The 13,542-nt window shown below is 42.3% G+C and overlaps 1 protein-coding gene across 1 annotated transcript in view; it reads left to right on the forward strand.

Moving 5' to 3' along the window:
- Positions 1-10,473, forward strand: part of TXNDC12 (thioredoxin domain containing 12) — a 31,482-nt gene extending 21,009 nt beyond the window's left edge. The window contains exons 4-8 of the mRNA XM_021096661.1: positions 3,147-3,199; positions 4,249-4,322; positions 6,202-6,271; positions 7,049-7,132; positions 9,593-10,473. Coding sequence (XP_020952320.1) covers positions 3,147-3,199; positions 4,249-4,322; positions 6,202-6,271; positions 7,049-7,132; positions 9,593-9,672 — 361 coding nt within the window. The 3' untranslated portion in view covers positions 9,673-10,473. The remainder of the gene's footprint in view (positions 1-3,146; positions 3,200-4,248; positions 4,323-6,201; positions 6,272-7,048; positions 7,133-9,592) is intronic.

The raw sequence follows: 13,542 nt of genomic DNA on the forward strand, positions 1-13,542 counted from the left end.
GGTCTTAACTATAGAGTAACTATAATGACAGATTCCATAACTGTTGTGCTTCATTCTGTTTTTCAAGGCAAATAGTACTTTAAGCTTGTCTTTCATTTTTTTCATTCATTTCCTTAAACATTGGTAGCTACCTCCTTTACCACTGCTTTGTGTTTCAAAGATGAATTAGGTACAGTCCTTGCCCTTGAGAAATTAAGTAAACAGGTGATTAGAGGATGAAAAGTCTGGAGGTTAGAATGCTTTGGGATCCCAGAGGAGGAATAGGATTAACTAGTTTTTGAGATAGGTGGTTTTGGGAAGGCGTCACAGAAGGTTTACATTTGAACTGTTGCTCTAGAGCAAGGGTTAGTAACAAGCCAGATAGTAAATATTTTAGGCTTTGTGGGACATAGTCTCTTGGCAGCTTATCAACCACCCATGATAGCACAAAAGCAGCCATAGACAATAAGTACACAAATGAGTGTAAATGTGTTTAAGTGAAACTAGGTATATTGAAGGTGAATAATACTTAATTTTGTAACACATCACAAGATGGCATGGAGAAGTTCCTGGGCTGGGGCTTGAATGCACGCCCCAGTTGTGGCAACGCTGGGTCCTTAACCCATTGTGCCACACAGGGACTTCCACAAAATACTATTCTTTAGATTTTTTTCCCAAGCATTTAAAAATGTAAAGATGCCACATCAGTGTATCACAGCCCTACAGAAGCAGGCAGTGGGTTGGGTTAGGCCTGCAGACAGGTTTACTGACCTTTGCTCGAGGAGGATGAATTGGAGTTTGGGAGAAAGGAGGAAGCAAGACATTCTAAATTGCTCTGTACGTGCATGGCACTGTTAAAAGTATAGGCTGCCTTGGTTGGTGATGTCTTTCTTGCTCATTGAGCCACCTTTTGTGTCTGATATATGAGAGTAGATTCCTGCATGAAATGGAGGCTTGGACTAGGCAGCCTCTAAGGTCTTTTCCATTCTTCATTCTCTAATTCCAGGTTAGTTGATTATTGGGAGATTGGGTTTAACCCTATGGATTCTCGATTACCATTCTAAATTGAAGTAGACTGTAATGGTTAGAAAGAACATTGATTTTGGAAACAGACTTACGAGTTAACTACTAAGTGGCAGAACCTAGATTTTGTGTGGCCAAATATTTAATCTCGTAGATATCTCAGTTTTCTCATTTATATTATGAGACCATTAATGGTACCTGCCTTAGGATTTCTGTGAGGATTTTTTTTTTAATTAAAATTTTTTTTTTTTTTTTTTTTTTTAGGGCCCCACCTGCAGCATATGGCAGTTCCCAGGCTAGGGGTCAAATTGGAGCTACAGCTGCAAGCCTGCGCCATAGCAATGCGGGGTTGTGAGCCATGTCTGCGACCTATGCCACAACTCGGCAACACCACGATCCTTAACTGAACGAGGCCAGGGATTGAACCTGCATCCTCATGGAAACTAGTTGGCTTCGTTTCCGCTGCACCACAACAGGAACTCCTGTTGTGAAGATTTTAATGGGATAACTCATGTAAAGCACATACAACATTGTCATGTAATAAATGGTTAGCATATTTAGCTATTATTATTGTGATCATCTAGATCCCACTTACCTAAGCTTGTCCTGCTCATTTGGTTTATAAGCTTTTACAAGTATGAGAGGCACAAATCTGTCCCAGATTTGTAGTAGGCCTGTGTACGGAAAGACAGCTGAATAATTCATAAATTAACTACTGTATATTTAGAATAGTGCCTGGTACATAGCAAATGCTATGTAAGTTTTCGTTGCCAATAATATTAATTCTCTGTGCTAGCTAGGTATGGGGAAATAGAGAAAATAGCTAAGAGTTCCTTCCTTAGGAAGCACACTTGAGGCATATGGAAGTTTCCGGACTAGGGGTCGAATCAGAGCTGCAACTGCTGGCCTACGCCACAGCCACAGCCACACCAGATCTGAACCTCATCTGTGACCTGCACCGCAGCTCACGGCAATGCTGGCCCCTTAACCCACTGAGCAAGGCCAGGGATCGAACCCATATCCTCATGGATACTAGTCGGGTTTCTTAGCACAGAGCCACAATGGGAGCTCCTATGTAAGCCCCTTCTACACATTGACATTTGAGCCTTAAGCGCCTAAGAGCTTCAACTGGCCAAAATTGATTCAGGTGAATTGTGTTGCTCGTTATTGCATAAAAGAAAAGGCTTTTTCCTCTTGATTATAAAAATTACACTTAATTGAAGAAAAATTTGGAAAATGTAGGAAAAGTATAGGAATATCTACAATCCTTTTATCGGAAATAATGTCTATTATGTTTTGGTATATTTCCTTTTAGATTCTGTATATTTTGATATTTTTTAAAATTTTATTAGTTATAGTTGATTTATAATGTTCTCTCAATTTCTGCTGTACAAAAAAGTGAACCAGTCATACATATATATGTACATTCTTTTTCTCATATTATCCTCCATCATGTTCTATCACAAGTGGCTAGATATAGTTCCCTGTGCTATATAGCAGGATCTCATTGCTTATCCACTCCAAATGCAATAGTTTGCATCTGCTAACCCCAAACTCCCAGTCCATCCTACTCCCTCCCCCTCGGCAACCACAGGTATGTTCTCCAAGTCCATGAGTTTTTTTTTTTTTTTTCCCCCTGTGGATAGGTTCATTTATGCCATATATTACATTCCAGATATGTGATATCATATGGTATTTGTCTTTCTCTTTCTGACTTATTTTTCTTAGTATGAGAGTCTCTAGTTCCGTCCATGTTGCTGCAAATGGCATAATTTTTTTCTATGTTTGTATAAACTATAATTTTATATTCTTGCTTTTAATTTAACATTGCACCAATGAAAAATTTTATTAACATTTCAATGGTTGTATAACCGTAACATTTGTTCTCTTCTACAGTCATTTCTCCCTGGCTTTAAAGCCCAAATTTGCAGAATTTACTGGGATGTCAAACTTCAGCAATAATTTTGCTATAATAATCTGCTCTTATTGAATATTTATATTGTCTAAAATTTTTTTCCAGTTGAAATTATACCACATGGAAGTCTTTGTATATCAATCATTGTCTTCATAGGCTGGTCATTTTATTAGAATATATTTGAAGAAATGAAATTGCTAGATTATAATTTCTTTGTTTTGTTTTTAAGTGGATTACCCCTGATGGTGATTATCCATAAATCCTGGTGTGGAGCTTGCAAAGGTAGGTGCAAATGTTCAAACCTCAGATGTATTCACAAATACTAATATTTAAAAAATATTACAGTGGACTTTGATTCAGCACTGCTTATTGCTCTAAGGAATACCAAAGAAATATATGATATAGATTCCCTGCCCTTGAGAAATTTGCAATTACATTTGCAAGGGGTTGTCGGGTGGGGCAACTAAGATATAATTATGTGGAATATGGGTTCAAGTGCCTCAATAGTTGTACGGACAGTTGTATGTACGGAGAGACATATGAAGAGTGGTTAGGGAAGTCTGGAGGAGGTGGGAGCCAAATTAGAACTCAGTTTATTTTACTTTGTAGCATGTATTCTTTCTGCTATACCACCCTGCCCCTTCCCAGTCAGGTTTTTTCTTTTGTTTGTATGTGACACTTAATAAAATCTTGTTGGAAAAGGAGTATAAAATTAGTACAAATCAGTGTAATAATATATATACATTTGTGGTAGAATATTGTTACTCTATTGTCTTTATTATATCTATTCTTAAATATTCTTTATTATATCTATTCTTAAATTAGGGAAATATGTAAAAGCAAATAGTAATAATTTCTTTTATTCATATGCCATTATCCATATTTTATAAATGAAAGTGTCAGAGAAATGAAGTCAGTCACTTAAGGATGCATAGCTGTGCAAGTAAAAGGCAGAAGCAGGACCAGAAATTGAGTGTCCTGATTTCTAGGTCTTAAGATTAGAAGAAGGATCAGTTACAAGAATCATCTCAGTAGGAGTTCCCGCCGTGGCTCAGTGGTTAGCAAACCCGACCAGGATTCATGAGGATGCGGGTTCGATCTGTGGCCTTGCTCAGTGGGTTAGGGATCCGGCATTGCTGTGAGCTGTGTTGTAGGTTGCAGATGCAGCTTTGATCCCGAGTTGCTGTGGCTCTGGCGTAGGCCAGCAGCTACCATTCTTATTGGACCCCTAAAGGACAAAAAGACCAAAAAAAAAAAATCAGTAAATTAGGGTTTGGGTATAACAATGTTTTCTTCTATTCTAAAATCTTTTTCTCTCCTCCTGCTCCCAGCTTTAAAGCCCAAATTTGCAGAATCTACAGAAATTTCAGAACTTGCCCATAATTTTGTTATGGTAAATCTTGAGGTAAGACTTCCAGAGTTTCTCCTTTCTTCTATGATTTTAAGTCTTTACTATTTTAGAATTAGTATCATTGATAGTATAAAATCTTGCTCAGCAGAGGTGGCTACTCGTTTGTTTTTTCTCTTGACCTCTAATTCTAAGATATGGTAACATATGGTAACAGATATGGTAGCATGCCATCCAGCCCCCGTTTGTGGGAGGAAGCAGGAGAGGAAAGATTGGATAAGATGACAAAATTTTAAGGTCGCTTCATTTTTAGTTTATGACCATGTCATGTTTTTATATCTTTGTAGAACTGAACTAAAAGTATAGTCACACATGCAGGCCACAACCCGGCTCTGTGCTGGGCTTATATGTACAGCTTCCTTGTTTCTTCATTAGATAGCCTTCATGTACTTCACAGAGACCAGAGGCCTTGGAATCCCAAGTCAGAATATCAGATCTTAGAGTTAGAAGGGATTCTTAGGTCATTGGTACCGTCCTCATTTTACAGACTGAGCATCTTAGGCCTGAAGGAGTTGAGTGATTTAGTCAAGATCATACAGCCTCATAAGTGATAAGAATGGTACTGTGACCTCGCTGTGCTGACTTTGAGGCTGTGCTCGTCAAATATGGAACCCTCAGATCCTCTATGATGATACTCCTTGCCCTAAGTTTCTATAAAATGATGTTTATGTAAACATAGGACTGGAAGTCTTCTGAACATATGAACAGTTAATGTTGAAGTAGATAAGGGATTGTTTACAGAGCTGATGGATAGCCTGAGTGCTCACACACCTCACTGAAGGCAAAGTGATACTCACTGCTTGAGGAAATGGCCCCATGTAGCTTTTGATATGGGAATCATACCATAAATGACAAAATTACTATTGATTCCTCAGTAGTGACTGCTCACCACTTTCTGTGGTAAGTTAGAATCACCACTCATAGGAAAGAGAAGTGTGTTCAGGGAGCATTGTCCAACTTGAGAGATTTCTTTAAAAGAAAGCTGAACTGTGTAGTCACGTCTCCTGGGAGGACTGTGACTTCTGATTGTAGCAAAATGTCTCATCAGTTCATACAGTCAAGAAAAACTGTAGGTCAGTGATATGAGTATTGGGAATCAGCAGTGAACGAAACAAAATTATCTGCTATTGTTAAATGATACACAAGGGGAGTTCCCACTGTGGCTCAGTGGTAATGAACCCAGCTAGCATCCATGAGGAGCAGGTTTGATCCCTGGCCTTGCTCAGTGGGTTAAGGATCTGGTGTTGCCACAAGTTGTGGTGTAGACTGCAGATGTGGCGCTGATCCCGTCTTAATGTGGCTGTAGTAAAGACGGGCAGCTGTAGCTCCAGTTTGACCCCTAGACTGGAAACTTTGATATGCCATTGGTATAGCACAAAAAAGACAAAAATAAAAAAATAAATAAATAACACACGGGGAATCAAATATGGGGATACAAACAAGTCAAATAAAAAATGTCAGATGTGGTAAATGCTGAAGCTAAAAATGAAAGATGGAGGGGATAGTCTGCAATTTTAATTAGGTGGTTAGAAAAGAAGGTGACATTTGAGCAAAGATTTGAGGCAGAAAAAGGGAGTGAGCCACATGGGTAATAGGGGAAGTGTGTCCAGACAGAGGGTAAGAGCAAGTACCAATGCCTGAGTTGGAAGCATGCCTGGCTTGTTTAATGCCAGGAAGCAGGTGAGTTAGTGTGGTTGGAAGCGACTGAACAAGGGATAGGACATGATGTTAGAGAAGTGCCCATGAGGCCAGAGATGTATGACCTCTTAGGTCACTGCAAGGACTTAAAAATTTTTATCCTGAGTGAGAGGGGAAGCCACTGAAAGTTTTCGAGGAGAGAAGGAACATGATCTGACCTAAGGTTTATACTTAATAGGATGAAGAGGAACCCAAAGATGAAGATTTCAGCCCTGATGGGGGTTATATTCCACGAATCCTTTTCCTGGGTAAGGTAAAAAGTCTTAATCTGGGGACCTGATCCCTGATGAGGAGAGAAATGAATCAAGGCACTGACTCCACCTAGTGAAATTAATACTGGGATGGTTAAAAACAAAGCCAAAGACCAGTTTCAAGAGAATGGGGGAGTTCTGAAGGCCAGAACCTCAGATCTGCAGGGAAACTTTTCCCATTAAGTAACTGCTTTTGTGAAAAAATAAAAAACAAAAAACAGGAGACTGACTGCTTTTGTGAGCAGTGGAAAGTATTGATCATTCATTATCCATTCAGCAATCACTCGTGCATCAGTCTTGTGTCAGACGCTGTGCTAGGCACTACAGGGACTAAGATAAGCCACAATTCCCACCCTTGAGCCTATAGTGAGGCTGAGGCAATGGGATACTATAACCAGACAAATGTCTTTCCGGAAACAATTTTATAAAAGATTTTAATGACCACCTAGTCTTTGATCAGCATTCTTCTATATTCTATGAGGGAAACAAATAAAAACATAGGATCCCACCATCATCAAACAGAAAAGGAACATGCTAGGAAGAGGGAACAGCATTTGCCAAGGCATGGTGGGAATAGGGGGTGGGTTGTGTTCAGGGAATTGCAAGGAATTCATTGTGATTACAACATAAAAATGCAAGGGGTAAGGAGTGAGATAATGAGCTGCAAAGATGGGCAGGTCTCGTTTTCCAGAAGGCCTAGTGTACCATACAGTGATGGAAATACCTCTCTGTTACATAATTATTGCAACCCCTGTGCCATTTTGTCTACAATAGATCCCAGCGGCAAGGTGCGGCCTGAAATCATCAATGAGCATGGAAACCCCAGCTACAAGTATTTCTACGTCAATGCTGAGCAAGGTATGCTTGTGTTGAGAGAGGAGAGGGAGGGTTGCTGCTACATTTAACTAGGATAAACCACATGCAAGGTGTGATGGGAAACTCAGTTGAATGTGTTTACTGAGTGACTAGCTTTTGGCTAGCTCCTGCCTTGAATCTAGGAGAAAGATAAGCTGAGCCCCTTCCCTTGTTTCTAACAATCCAGTTGAGAGCTAACTGACCCACAAGAAACTGGAGAACTGAGGCTCACAGAAATAGTCACTCACCCATAGTCTCACAGTTAATAATTCCCAGAGCCAGGATGACAGTCTGGAACCCAGTTTTTTCCCCAGTGCTCTAATGCTGTTCTTGTAAGAATTCAAAGGAAGGGGAATGCTGTTAGCCGGTCAAGTCTAAAAGGTTCCGCAGATAGTAAACTTTAGCTGGACCTCGGAGGATAAGAATTATCTCTATGGACAGATACGAAAAGGACATTTCAAGCTTGGGAAGCAAGGGGGGTGTGTGGGGGGGGTGTCACCCAACACGGAGAGCGTGTAAGGCATGCTAAAGGGATGGCAACGGGATTGAGGCCTGAGACGTGAGACCTAGCTAGCGGAAGAACGCAGAAAGCATGTCTGAGGCAGAGGGAACAGCATCAGCACAAACACTGAGGGAGGGTTGAATTCTCACGTCACTCATGCTTTTTTGTTCCTACTGCTTGAGCGCAGTCATTCTCGAGGCAGAGGTTGGGATTCGTACCACATACTGTCACTGTCTTCCTTCTGAAGTTCTCCCTGCCACCTGTAAAAGGCATCTCAGACACATGAAAGTTGCCATGTGCCTCCCATTGCCATGCTGCCGGGTTGTGGATCACTTTACGTTTTGAGTCCTTGGAACTCTTTCTCAGGATAGGGAGAGAGAGATCTGGAGAGGTTATCCTCTGCTTTCCATGGTAAGGAGAATGCCATCTTTCTTACCCAAATGCAGATCCCTGGAGGTTAGAAATAGAGGGAAATTTTCCACATGGAGAAGGGCAACGGAACTTCAGACCCAGGACCCCCCCCCCCCCGCCGCCCCATTTTTAGGGCTGCACCCGCGGCATATGAAGGTTCCCAAGCTAGAGGTCAAATTGGAGTTGCAGCTGCTGACCTATAGCCACAGCAACACAGGATCCGAGCCACGTCTGTGACCTACCCCACAACTCACAGCAACGCCAGATCCTTAACCCACTGAGCGAGGCCAGGATGGAACCCGCGTCCTCATGGATATTAGTTGGGTTTGTTACCACTGAGCCACAATGGGGATTCGAAGACCCCCAACTCTTGACCCTTGAAATTCACCTTCCTTTCAGAATATTTCAGGAGGTTACCATGCTGTCTCGACACTGGCCTTGTCCTTTAACACATTAATTCCAATGTGGACACCTTGCCTAAATTCCCCATGGCTCAGCTGACATGAAACGAGAACATTCAAACTGGCTTTACTAAAGGCTTAGGTGAAACAAAAGGGATCTAACAAACTATACTACCTGGCTTTCTTTTTTTTTTTTTTTTCATTTTTGGCTGCCCTGCACCACATGGAGCTCTCCAGCCAGAAATCAGATTGGAGCCACAGTCTTGACCTAAGCCACAGCTACGGCAACGCCTGATCCTTAACCCACTGTTCCGGCCCGGGGATCAAACTTGCATCCCAGCACTCCCAAGACACCACCAATTCCATTGCACCACAGCGGCAGCTCTTACCTGCTGAGATTCACAGACTCTGGCTTAACCCAACTCTTGGGCTGCTGTTGTATGGGAGCCTGTACCAAGGCTGTACCAAGGAGGGGAGCCCTCCTTGATGTCTAAATCCACAAGAGGGACACCTGAGACAGGACGTTTCATCTCCACATCTCCATCTACCCAGCGCCGGCCCTTCCAGGTTCTTTTGCCTGAGAACTTGACTTCTGCCACACGTTATTGGTACTGGACATGACCACCTTTTTAGTGAAGACTGTCTTACTCCCTCCAAGTGCGCGCGCGGGCACACACACACACACACACACACTCACACGCACATGTCAGTGTAACCTCCACAGGAAGTGAAGTACATGCAGCGTTCACACTGAAGATAGGATGGAGATGGTAGAAAGATCTCATCTATCCCCTTAGTGTCAAGTGAGCATCTACTGACAGGTCGGGGGTTCAGCTTGAATCCTGGAGGGTAAGCCAAAGTAACTACGAACATTTTTGTAGGACTTCATAGTTTATAAAGCACATTTATGTTTCACTCATTTAATTTTTATAATATTTCTGTGTGAAGAAAGTAGCATCACCTTATTTGTAGATGAGAAAACAAATGTAACAGACTTTCCACAGCTAAAATCCAGCACTAGATCTTGAATCCAGCTCCTGTGCTCCTCTTATATTTTTCCTAAAACATAAAAAAAAATCTTTATTGGTTGTCAAATGTCAAAGATTAAAGGCCTGCTTTATGCTTTTCCCCTCAACCTTTATTTCACAGTTGTTCAGGGAATGAAAGAAGCTCAGGAAAGGCTGACGGGTGATGCCTTCAGAGAGAAACATCTTGAAGATGAGTTGTAACCTCAGTGTATCCCTTCTTTCATCAAAGTTATTGTTCTGGAAGGAAAGCCGCAGGGGAGGGAATATTGAGGAATCACTCAGAACGTTTAAATGGATCAGGAAACCTTGCTCCCGCCTACAGGGAAGGGGCCTCACTGCGGAGGAATTTCTGCCGCCAGAAGCTGGTTTCCATGTTCGTGGATCCAGCAGAGTGTGGCAGACATCCCTCTCCTGTCCCCTCTCACCAAAATGTCTCTCTGTCACTGAAGGTAAAGAATAACACCTTTTGACACAAAACTTGAGCCATTTGGAGTTTTACTCCTCACACTGCAGTATTTAAATCTTGTCATTTCCTTCTGCTTTACTCACCTTGGTGGTGAGAACAGAACAGAAGCATCTTTTCTATAATGTTAAAATTGCAGCAATAGCTTATCAGTTAAAACAACAAATGCTAAATGTAAATCAGTAATTCTACACCCCCCCCGCCCCCCCGCCCCCCCGCAAGGGGACCAGCCTGTTTCTTCTCTTTTTCTCCTGGGAGTAATCTTGGGCTTCTTCCTGAATCCCTGCATCTTCCTTCCTCTCCTCTGGCTTGGCTTCCCTGTTTGCACGCATGCACTTGCAGGATTGGCTGTGTGCGTGGACTCAGCCCCAGCTGGAAGTATGCTTTCCCCTGTTACTGTTGGAGAAAACTCAAACCTTCAAGCCCTAGGTGGAGCCATTTTTGTCAAGTCGTCAACTGTATTTTTGTACTGGGGTTAACAAAAAAAGTGAAAAAATATTAATTGTTCCATTACACTTTAATAAAACTTTGAAAGGAGATCTGTTGTGATGGCCTTTTTGTTGTTGGAGGATGGAGGGAAGGAGAGCACTTCAGGAAGAAAACTAACCAACCTTGAGAGGCCTGGTCTAAGAGCTCTGACTAGGACTCCTCCTGGGCCAGCACCTCCCACACACGAGTCAACATCAGAGATCTTCTCCTCTACCTTTTTTTTTGTCTTTCCGGGGCCTCGTCCATGGCATATGTAGGTTCCCAGCTAGGGGTCAGATTGGGGCTGTAGCTGCCAGCTTATGCCACAGCCACTGAAATGTGAGCTCCAAGCCACCTCTGGGACCTACACCACAGATCACGGCAACGCTGGATCCTCAACCCACTGAGCGAGGCCAGGGACCGAACCCGCAACCTCATGGTTCCTAGTTGGATTCATGTCTGCTGTGCCATGACCTGAACTCCTCCTATACTCTTTAAATACCCGAATTCCCTCCGTCCTCACTATCACTGCTTTGTACCGGTCAGGCCTTGTCCATTTCCTAGTCTGTTTATTGCTACAGCCTTGGAACTTGCCTGCTTGTCCCCAGTATTCTCTCCTACAATCCATCCTCCTTACTTTCCCCGAGAGTCATCTTTTCATCTTTCCAAAGTGCTGACGTGCACTTATCACCCACGGCTTAGCGGCTTTCCTGCCATCGTCGAGAGACTGTTACTAACCCAGGCACTCTTCTAAGTGCTTTACGTGTATTATCCCATCTCCTAACAGCCTTGTGAGAAAGGTACTATTATCATCTCCATTTTATAGAAGAATCTGAAGCAGGCAAGGAAACCAGGGCACAGGATCAGGTCAAGATCTTTCCTGTGGCCTTTTAGGACGCTTTCTCGACATCATTTGTTCCCATCATGTCTGCGTATTGTGTTGTCATGATACCAGATTCCCTCAAGTCCCCCTCACAACATGCTTTTTATACTTTTGCGTCTTTGCTTGGTTTGTTTCCTCTGCCTAAGTTCTTTTTACTCATTCTTCACCTTTCTTTTTTCTTTCTTTTTAGGGCCGCACCCACAGCACATGGAAGTTCCTAGCGAGGGGTCAAATTGGAGCTGTAGCCACTGCCCTACACCACAGCCATAGCAACGTGGGATCCCAGCCACATCTGCAACTTACACCACAGCTCACTGCAATGCCAGATCCCTGACCCACTGAGCAAGGCCAGGGATTGAACCCTCACCCTCATAGATTCTAGTTAGATTTGTTTCCGCTGCGCCACAAAGGGAACTCCCTTATTCTTCATGTTTTGAGCCATCTTTTGGGGGGATTTTCCTGGTCTTTCTTTTTTCTTTTCTTTTCTTTTTTTCTTTTTTTTCTTTTTAGGGCCATACCCACATGGAAGTTCCCAGGCTAGGGGTCAGACTGGAGCTATAGCTGCAGGTCTATGCCACAGCCACATCACCTTGGGATCTGAGCCATGTCTGCCAACTACACCATAGTTCATGGCAATGCCAGATACTTAACCCACTGAGCAAGGACAGGGATCAAACCGGCATTTTCATGGATCCTAGTTGTGTTCGTTAACCACTGAGCCATGAAGGGAACTCCTGGCTTTTCTCATGAGGATAACATGCCCCTCCCTCCAATATCTCTGTCTTGGCTCAGCACCACATCATATTGTAGTTACTTGTTTATGGTCTGTGGCTGTCCTCAGGCTCTGCTCCTCTACATCAGAGACCCTTCTGTCCTGTGTACCAAGGACCCAAAACAATGTTCTTTAAGTGAATTGTCAAGCTCTGTGGTAGGTTCTTTTCATTCATCCTCTTAAATCCCATTCACAGTTCTAAGGGATAGGTATCATTAGCCTCATTTTATGGAAAAGGAAACTTTGGAGAGGAAAGTGGTTTCCCCTTAGTTTCTAGACTAAGTCACTACTGGGTTCTAACCACCCCTATCTTACTACAAACTCATGCTTTTTCCACCACACATATTACCTCCTTTATGTTCTAAGATGTGACTTGGAACGAGAGTTTTCAATCTGGGGTACATAGAGACTTTACGAGAAATACCTGAGCACAGGTTTGATTCCTGGCCCAACTTCTGCATGCAGCAGGTGCAGCCAAAAAAAAAATAAAAGAAAAGTGGTTTAAATGATAAATTTTGTTATGTATATTTTACCACAATTAAAGAACAAGGAGTTCCCTGGTGGCTTAGTTCCCTGGGTTAAAGCTCTCATGTTGTCACTGCTATGACTGGGTTCCATTCCTGGCCCAGGAGCTTCTGCATGCCATGGGCATGGCACACACACACACACACACACACACACACACACACACACACACACACCATAAATAATTTATAAAGTGGACACAAATTACAAAAAAAAATTCCCAAGAAATGTCATCAAGAGGATTCATTCCCACCTCCCTTTATCACTCTTCATGTTTTCTCACTTTACAGAAGACAGGCATACCTCTTACCCTGAATTTTAATATGATGCATTGCTCCGCTCTACTATGTTAAAACTTCTGTGGTACCAAACCAAGGGAAATGGAAATAGTTCTAAGCTTCCTTGATTAGAGGCTTTTTGTCTTATACCTAGTTGTAGTAAGCAGTTTGTCAAGAGTGGAAACTCACTTTAGAAATGGGCGATCTGCACCATTGGGAGGTGTTTAGAATTTGGAAATACTGTATAGTGAAAGTATGCAAATTTGCTTCTTGCAATTCTCAGTTATTATTAAAGAAGGGATTTCTCCCAAGGGAGAGTTCTAAGAGAAGATGGAAGTTGGAAGTTATCCAGGTGACAAATATATTACAAGTCTTCACCTTCTAGAATTTGGAATCAATCTTAGAGTTAGGATTTGAAACTAAATTGTCATAGAGGTTTATATTAACATGTTTATTTGAATTGAAAAATGGATTTACAATGTTGCCACTAGGCAAAGACTTGAACAGATACTTCACAAAACACTTAAGAATGGCCATCAAACACATGAAAATGTGTGATATTAGGCAATAGAGAAATGTAGATTAAAACTACAATGAGGAAGTCTCTGGTGGCTCAGCAGTTAAGGATCCAGCATTGTCACTGCTGCAGCTTGGGTACTGCTGTGGTGTGGGTTCGATCCCT

This window comes from Sus scrofa, chromosome 6 (genome assembly GCF_000003025.6).
Source record: "Sus scrofa isolate TJ Tabasco breed Duroc chromosome 6, Sscrofa11.1, whole genome shotgun sequence".
In the NCBI taxonomy this organism is placed as follows: Eukaryota; Metazoa; Chordata; class Mammalia; order Artiodactyla; family Suidae; genus Sus; species Sus scrofa.